This window comes from Astatotilapia calliptera, chromosome 15 (assembly GCF_964374335.1).
Source record: "Astatotilapia calliptera chromosome 15, fAstCal68.1, whole genome shotgun sequence".
Classification (NCBI taxonomy): domain Eukaryota; kingdom Metazoa; phylum Chordata; class Actinopteri; order Cichliformes; family Cichlidae; genus Astatotilapia; species Astatotilapia calliptera.
Window position 1 is genome coordinate 29,712,589 of NC_137436.1, and position 9,028 is coordinate 29,721,616.

Here is a 9,028-nt window from a genome sequence, read left to right on the forward strand (position 1 = left end):
ATCAAAATATTGACGTTCTTATAGGTTTTAGCTTTTAAGTTCATCAACTTCAAAAACTTAAGGATCTTGGCTGCATAAATTTTTTCAAACTTTTGCTAACTTCTTTGGGTTTACAGTGCTGTGAGAGTCTGTGGATACTGTTATGTTCAGAATTTTTGGAAGGAATCTCAGAAGACAGGTTTGTCTTTTAAAAATGTATTTGCTTTTGGCAGTTGAAATTACAAGTTTACACAGCGCTGTGGACCTCTATGTGAACCTGCAGCATGTTTCACAAAAAGGATGACCCTCAAGTGGGCTGTACAACATTATATAGTGAGAGAAAAACAGATTATAACAGCTATCTTCTTCCCGCACAGACGTGGCAGTCTTGGTGTCTGCTCCGAAGGATCCTCCTATCTCCATGACCTCATCTGGTATTCGCTCCCTCCTCTGTAAGAGACAGAAAAGCAAAACTCCCCTCTGCCTAGCCTTGATAATCTTATGTTATTATCCATTGTTCTTCTAGTGATTCAAAGTTGGTTTAGAATATCATATTCGGAACTCTCTGACCCAGAGACTTATTCTAATTATTATCTATGTGTGTAAGCGTGTTTGCAATTACCCCTCTGCACTCTAAGTCATTTCTTACAATATATCAGTCCGGACAGTCACGCTGAACGAAGCTTATAACCTTCAGAAGACTGAGTGCCAACTCATTATGAGCACATTTGCAGTAAATGTATGAAAATGATTATAACCACTTATTTTAGTAAGAGAAATCAAACATTTTCAACCCTAACAGTACACAAGGTATCTGTCATGGCCAGGGTATTTTCTGTTTCTTGCTCTTTGTGGGTTTTTTTTCTCCATTTGGCAACTGTGGACATGTCTTTGGTTTGGTCGCATTTCGCACTCGGACACTTATCCTTGCACCTTATATGCAGTCTGTGGTTGAACTGTATTTAACTGTAGTGTGCACAACAGTTCACCCCTCTGGTGGTAATCAGACTCCTTCATTAGCAGGTATCCACAATCATCCGGTTGTTCAGTGATGACGCGACGAATCCGACGAATCCTACTTCCGGGTCTAAACGCTCCTGTGTTCAATATGACACAATGCTGTGTTCCTGGTTGTTTTAACCAATCTGGCTCAAAACAACAGTCTAATCTGTCATTTTACCGGTTTCCTTGTGAAAAGAGAGAGAAGAGGAAGTGGCTGAAGTTAATAAGGTATGTTACAACTCGTAAGTGAATGAATAAATTTGTAAGATAAGAGCTAGTGGGCTCTTACTTTAGTTAGCTAATATAGCTAGTGATGAACAATTAAAACCTGCTACTAAAAGACAAACTGGCTTTTACCAGTAATTGTACTTATATAGACAATGGATTTTATTGTGTTTTTTTTTAATACAAAGACGTTGTTGCATTTTTGAAGTCATTTTTATTTCTCCAAGCAAAGATTGAGAGCTAAGGGTCACTTCGCTATATATATGAACCTTAGTTAGCTTTCGACGCTCAGAGGAATAAAAATTACGTCCAAAAAGCGATGTCTATGTAAGAAAATACATTACAATCCCCAGCCTATGTGCCAGTTAATTACCAAAATAAAGACCTAACCAACAAATAGCTAGCAAAGGTTGCCAGTACTTATCTTTCTGGTAAGCTTAAAAGCAAATTAGTACAACGATGTGTAAGAAAAGCATCTGGACTTCTTTAAGTTTTAAGTTTCTTGAAGCTTCTCTCATCTGGATGAAAGAAGCTTCTCTCTATTATTTATCTCTATTTTTTTTTTTTATTAATCATAACTAATGGAGGGCTAGCGTATGATCTGAAATTTCTCTCTGTCTTTTTAAACACTTCCACAGACGTGAAAACTTCACCCCAAACTGCAACTCAAGAGTCTGCAGTTGGCACTTCCCTCAAGGAAAAGCTGCGGGGCCAACAAGATTTGCATGGAACGACGGGAAGTCTTTTCAGTTCCCAGATGACCACAACCCTGTTAGAAAAAAGAAGAAAAAAGAGCAGGTCCCAGCTATTGGTGAAAATCAGAGTGAAATATCAGATGAGCCACATCATTCCAACAATGCAGCTACACAGACAGATACTGCAAGTTCCACAAGTTCTTCCCAAAGTCTTCTGGTGCTAGAGATTCAGAATGACATGCTAAGAATAGAGAATGAAAAACTTAAAAAACAAGTAGAGAAGCAGAAGCAGACTTTCTCTTTCAGTCAAATATCTGACAATCCTGAAAGGGTCCAGTACTATACTGGATTGCCCGATGCTGCTTCTGTCCTGTTTTTAGAAGCGCTTCTTTCCAGATTTGATCTTAAATATCATTCTGATTGGACTGTCCAAATGATGCCCCTAATTGACCAGTTATTTCTAACCCTGATCAAGCTCAAACTTAATTTTGGTCATGAAGACCTTTCAATAAGGTTTAACTGCAGCAGAGGCACAGTAACTAATATTTTTACAACAATTGTTAGTGCACTGTATGACATTTTGTATGTTGGCATGCTGGAAAACAACATTCCCTCGAGAGCCAAGAATCAAACATCGCTGCCAGATTGCTTCCAACCATTTCCTAACTGCAGGATTGTGCTTGACTGCACGGAAGTTTCTGTTTGTAACACAGAGAGACTTGACACACAAAGTCATTTGTACAGCCAGTACAAAGGACGGACCACACTAAAGGCTCTAATTGGTGTGGCTCCTAATGGTGTAATAACCTTTGTAAGCAACTTGTACGGTGGAAGTGCCTCAGATAAGGCCATAACAGCTGACTGTGGAGTACTGCAACATCTACAACCAGGTGACATGGTCATTGCAGATAAGGGCTTCACAATTCGGGACATCCTACCAGAAGGGGTCTCACTGAACATTCCGTCCTTCCTCACCAACGGACAATTCACACAGGAGGAAGTGAACAACAACAGGAAGATTTCCTGTGCAAGAATACATGTAGAGCGTTCCATTCAAAGACTGAAACTTTTCTCAATTTTGCATCACATCCCACATCAGTTAAAAAAAAAATTAATAAGATCTTGAAAGCATGTGTGTGTCTTACAAATTTACAAACACCTATTCTCCATGAAATTGAATAAATTATACCTGTGAGAGTTCAGAGGCAAAAGTACATTGTGTCATTTTCTAACTACTTGTGGACCAGAAAATACAACTGTTGAATAAGTTTACTTTTATTATTTATAACTCCTAAGTGTTCTGGATTGTTTCGTGTGTATACTCAGGATGTTACAACATAAAAACAACTTAGTTGCATAGTTTCAAATTGAGAATGGTCTCATTTGTGATTCGTATAATGTTTTACTCTGTTTTTATCAATGGCTTGTTACATTTTTCATTCCATTCCAGCTTCCTGATTACTGCCTAGTTTTCTTGCTATGCATTTTCAATTAAAATGAAGAATACCAGATACATGTGTTACTCTTTATTTTCAGGAACAGTTTGTCCAAAACATTTTATTTTTTCAAATCAAAAATTAATATAATTTAAGAATTTATCTGAATATATTTACAAAGTTACAATGACAAAAAATGTACAATTTCCAAATAGTTTTAAAATTAACTATAAACATTTGGACTGATAAATTACTCATGCTGATTTGAATTCAAAGCTGCGATAAAATATGGGGTAAAAAAACTTCCCGGTAGAACGTTTCCAACGCTTCAATGTTAACAGCCCAAGTTTGTTCTCTATCCACATGCAAGATGAAAAAGTCACATGGAGTCCAAACAATAAAGTGACAGCTTTTCGCCCCTGTGAGATAGAGGTTGCCCTGGATCTGATGCCAGTAGTTGTGATTCTTTTTTAATACCAGGGAACCACTTGCCTCATCCAGCTGTAGGAAAAAGTCCTTACTTTCTGCAGCCTCCAATACAGTTTTGGCTCTGGCTGACCATGGGCATTTCACCTCAATGATGCACTCATTAGAGACAGTCCCATCTGGAGAACCACCAAGCAGGCCACTGTTAGATAAAAACAGTCCCCTCTCCTTGATAGCTGCACCAGTACAGTCAGTGTACAACTGCTTGGCCTTTGGCTCATGAAGGATCCCCCAATCACATGCCTTTGGGGATGAAAATACAACTTAGTCATAAAGGAATTCTTAGATGCACAGACCCTTTTTACTAACAACTTACTTTAGATCCTTCTGTCAGGTTGTACTGTCCAAGCAGAGTCTTAAATAAGGAAGGGGGGTATGAGCGCCGCTGGACTGCACTCAGGACCAAACCGAAGTTGCTGGCTGTGATTCTCTTCTTGCGATATGCTGACCTTTTATAAAGAAACACAAATTAAGAGACACAGTTAACTAAAATTTCCTACTTAACACTTAACAGAATAAATTTCAAAGCACTTTCTTACCACAATGCATTCTTCGTTTGCCCAACTGTTGCTTCCTCAATCTGTTTCTTCTCTTCGTCAGACACAGCCAGTGATGCCAAGAGATAACGAGCCTTGTCTTCTGCTTGGGGAAATCCCAGGTTCCTCAGCACTTCATCAAATGTCTTGGCTGGTTTAGCCTAGATTTAAAGCAAAAGGATTTTAAAGGTTTTAATGGAACCAAGAAATTTTGACCACAGAATAGACAAAGTCAGGTACAGAGTATATAAAATACATGTAAAAAATAAAGTGGGGACAGTGGAAGCAAACAGTCTGCTGTATGTAGTTTACAAGAGTTTACATACATGTACAATTTATACCACATGTTAAAGTAAATATCAAAGTACCTGAGAGCATTCAGGACTCAAAATCCAACCCATCCCAGTAAAACGTTGCAATTTCGATAGGGATGCCACTGCCCATTCCTTGTCCTCCTGGGAGACAGGTCTTTCGATTCCAGCTGAAAAAAAAAAACTTTTAGTAATCTGTATAAATAATAATTTTAGCATATAAAACATAATGCTTTTTAAAAAGTTAAGAAAATAATTATTATAATTAATTCAAAGGACAAATTTTAAATAAATAACTGACCTTGTGTTGTTGAGGGTGTCATCACAGACACTCTCTTGGCAGTAATTTCTTCTGCTTTGCATGATTTTACCCTCTTCCACACACATTCCACGTCAGTGCGAGACACATTCTTCTCCACCCAAATCAACAATGCCGCCATATGATGGCACTTATCATTGCCAATCGGGCACTCACAGGAGCTGAACCTGACTGACTGACCCTCAACATGCACCTACATTGAAAGAAAGTTAATGCTTACCCTAAACATTCTAACAAACACTTGCAGCGCTGCTCTGTGTACTGGTACTAGGTTAACTAGGCTAATATAACTGGTACTAGGCTAACATTACTAACTCTCCAAAACCTCCATGTTATGTAGATTTTCATCTTCGTTTACTTCCACTGTTATAGCATTGCTGTACGTGTGTGTGCTTTATGAAATACATCAGAATACAGAATATCTCATGTTTAATCGTCGGCTAGCTAGCTTACTCCTAGCTCACCTCAACATTGTAAATCTTCTTTTTCATGGATGCCTGGACACTTCCCTTTATAATTCCGCCTGGGAGAACGGTTACACTGACCACTTTACTAGAGTTGAAGGAATTAAGACCCTTTTTAACCCTAATTGGTACTTCGCTAAAGAAGGAGGTAATCGTGAACAAAGTCACTGGCTCCGCCATCGTTGTTTCTTGAGGAGCACTTAGACCCGGAAATACCTGCAACGTCATCCGTGACGTCTGACTGAACAACCGGATAGCTTACTGTGTGAAGAAAGGTTGGTTCATAGAAAGTAGCACAAAAGTTTAAAAATAAATTTAAAAAAAGCTGCTTACATATCATCTAAGATATACAGAAGATGTACCAGCAGCAGCAGGGTGTGTGATATTGAAACAGTAATTCTGCTTTATTCTGCTGGCCTGAGGGGCCTTGGGGCAAATTGATTAAATCATTATCACAACATTGGTCTGTTCAGATCAGTGAAATAGCCAGCATATAGCCAGCATAGGGTGCCTCGGTCCTGGTTATTGCTGTGACCATATATTATTAAAGGAGAGACTTGAATGGTATTGAACTGGCTTAAATGAATATAAAGCTGATCATTTAAAATGAATTACAATGAGCTAAGGCAGAGACAAAGAGCCTCTTTGGGCTAAGCGAAACTGCAAGTAGGTCAATAATGCTGACAAATTTCCCGATTAATGAGCTATGTAATCACTTTTATATTCTAGTATCTAAAAACATATACAAAACACCCTATTTATATCAGTCTATATGTATCTATAACTATTTTTCTATGTTTTCCTTTTGTCTAATAATTAACTAAAAATACAAGTGCATGGAGGTAGCGAGACAGTGGGTGGACATTACAAAAGCATACAAAAAGAACAATTACACAATATTTATATTATCATTTGTGTATTACTGATTTGATGATATTATATTATATCAGTGTTTCATTTTTAATTAAAGTTATTTCGAATACACATAATATTATGTTTTTTTTGTTAATTGTTTTGGGAAACAATATTTGTAAATAACTCAAATAGATAAAATAATTAACTACTGTGTGGTCAAATCTATTCAAAGAGCATATAGAGTTTTGTGTTTCATAATGACTCAGTGGCTTCTATTTTTTATATTATTGCTGTTGTTCTAAAAACATTATTTGTTATATATAATAAATATGGAAAAACTCCTTGAATGTGTAAACATATTTTTAAAAAAAGCCAAATTGTTGAGGTACCCTTGGACAAGCTACAGTCTCTGCACACTGCTCCCCTAGCGCTGGATTGGTGGCTGCCCACTGCTTCACTGAGTGAATGGGTTAAATGCAGAGGGCTCATTTCCTACGGGATTAATAAAGTATACGTTATTATTAATATGAATTGAACTCTGAATTGTTAAATATAAAAATTCAAATTTCTGTGTTTACAGATTATTTTTATATGGTAAATGGACTAGTACTCAGAAAGGCTCTATCCTTTGAAGCCCTATTCACCCAACCACACATACATTTAGCACTTTTTTCTGTATCTGTGTGTTGTCTAACATTTACACAGACACTCATACTATTGTGGAGTCATTGAGCAAAACTCATGGTTTATTGTGTTGTTCAAAGATACTTCCATTAAAAAGACTGGAGTAGCTGGGGAATCAGTCCAAATTTTCACAACACTTATGAGAGTAAAAAGAGAAAGAAACATGGATGTGCCCTTTGGGAAGATGTTTTGACCATTTTCTAATCTGATTACATCAAGAAGAACATCTGTGGCTCAGGTGGTCATCCGATCACCTACAGATCACCTACTAATTGGAAGGTTGGTGGTTCGATCCTTGGCTTCCCCGGTCTGCATGTCAAATATCCTTGAGCAACATACTAACCCACGCGTTCATCGGAGTGTGAATGTGTATGAAGTGTTAGTTTGCACTTGTGTTTAGACGTAGATGGGTGAATGAGGCATGTTGTATACAGTGCTTTGAGTATTCTGGGAGAGTAGAAAAGCGCTATATAAGAATAAGATCATTTATCATCTGTACAGCAACAGAAGACCACACTGGGTGACACTCCTCTGAACTAAGGAGTCAGATTTGGTGTAAACAATACAAAAGTGTGGATCCATTCTGCCTTATCATTACTTAAGGCTACTGGTGGAAGTGTAGCATTTAAACACCTCAGCCTACTTACATGCCAGGTCCAAAATATTTCTCCAGAATATTCAATTCAGTTCAATTTTATTTATATAGCGCCAAATCACAACAAAAGTCGCCTCAATGCGCTTTATATTGTACAGTAGATACAGAGAAAAACCCAACAATCATATGACCCCCATGAGCAAGCACTTTGGCGACAGTGGGATGGAAAAAATCCCTTTTAACAGGAAGAAACCTCCAGCTGAACCAGCCTCAGGGAAGGGCGGCCATCTGCTGCGACCGGTTGGGGTGAGAGAAGGAAAACAGGATGAAAGACATGGTGTGGAAGAGAGACAGAGATTAATAACAGATATGATTCAATGCAGAGAGGTCTATTAACTCATAGTGAGTGAGAAAGGTGATTGGAAAGGAAAAACTCAATGCGTCATGGGAATCCCCGGCAGCCTACGTCTAGTGCAGCATAACTAAGGGAGGATCCAGGGTCATCTGGTCCAGCCCTAACTATATGCTTTAGCAAAAAGGAAAGTTTTAAGCCTAATATTGAAAGTAGAGATAGTGTCTGTCTCCCGAATCCAAACAGGAAGCTCGTTCCACAGAAAACTGAAGGCTCTCCCTCCCATTCTACTTTTAAATACCCCAAGACAGGGGTCAGCAACCTTTAAGACCCAAAGAGCCATTTGGACCTGGTTTCCATGCAAAAGAAAACACTGGGAGCTGCAAATCCTTTTTGACATCTAAAATGAAGACAACACTGTATATATTGTTTTTTACCTTTATGCTTTGTGTGAACAACTAAGGTGTGTTGCTTATAAAATCCATGAAGTGCTACAGAGAAAATTACATTTTATTTATGTAATTAACACATTTTGAACTCTTAAAGAAATATAACAAAAGGACAGACACCAACCTGAACTAAAATGATCCATGTAGCAAACAGAAACGCCACCCTTATATCGCCTTTGGGCTTTTGGAGCCTTGACCTGACTTTTAAAAATAATTGGGGAAAAAAGCACCATGCTGCTAAAAAACGAAAAACAGATATTTGCAAAATTCTGCCTAAATATGTATTATACCAGGTTAATGTGTGTAGCGGGGCGTCGTCTGCAGTGACGCTGCAGGTGAGGCGGACGCACCTGAGTGGCACCCGCAATCACGCCTCCCCGCCTTAACGTCTGTGCTATCTATGCTGTTGTTGGTATATGTCTGGCTGTGAGCTGAAAAGCTACAGCCGGCTGCATGCGTACAGCAACCGTGTGTGAAAAGTGGTCAATAAAGAGATGCTGAAAAGCATGTTCATGCAAACATCGTAGGGTCTGCCGTGATATGTTTACAATGGGACTTCTGCTCCTGAACCTCGATGTGCACACATCGTCTGCAAATCGGGGCTGTACGAAGTCACTTTCATCTTAATGCAGGACTGTAA

The 9,028-nt window shown here is 38.5% G+C and overlaps 1 protein-coding gene and 1 pseudogene across 2 annotated transcripts; one reads left to right on the plus strand and one right to left on the minus strand.

The window, feature by feature from the left end:
* The first annotated feature begins 1,015 nt into the window (after positions 1 to 1,015).
* Positions 1,016 to 3,412, plus strand: LOC145420534 (uncharacterized; annotated as a pseudogene). Its single transcript, XR_013901858.1, has 2 exons — positions 1,016 to 1,209; positions 1,845 to 3,412. The product of XR_013901858.1 is annotated as an uncharacterized LOC145420534 (transcript).
* Positions 3,413 to 3,426: 14 nt separating this feature from the next.
* Positions 3,427 to 5,658, minus strand: LOC113006790 (uncharacterized). Its single transcript, XM_026142968.2, has 5 exons — positions 4,972 to 5,658; positions 4,728 to 4,840; positions 4,363 to 4,520; positions 4,140 to 4,272; positions 3,427 to 4,066 (listed from the first exon to the last, which is right to left on the minus strand). The coding sequence occupies exons 1-5, from the start codon at positions 5,108 to 5,110 to the stop codon at positions 3,608 to 3,610; spliced, it is 1,002 nt and encodes a 333-aa protein (XP_025998753.2). The 5' UTR covers positions 5,111 to 5,658; the 3' UTR covers positions 3,427 to 3,607.
* Positions 5,659 to 9,028: the final 3,370 nt, after the last annotated feature.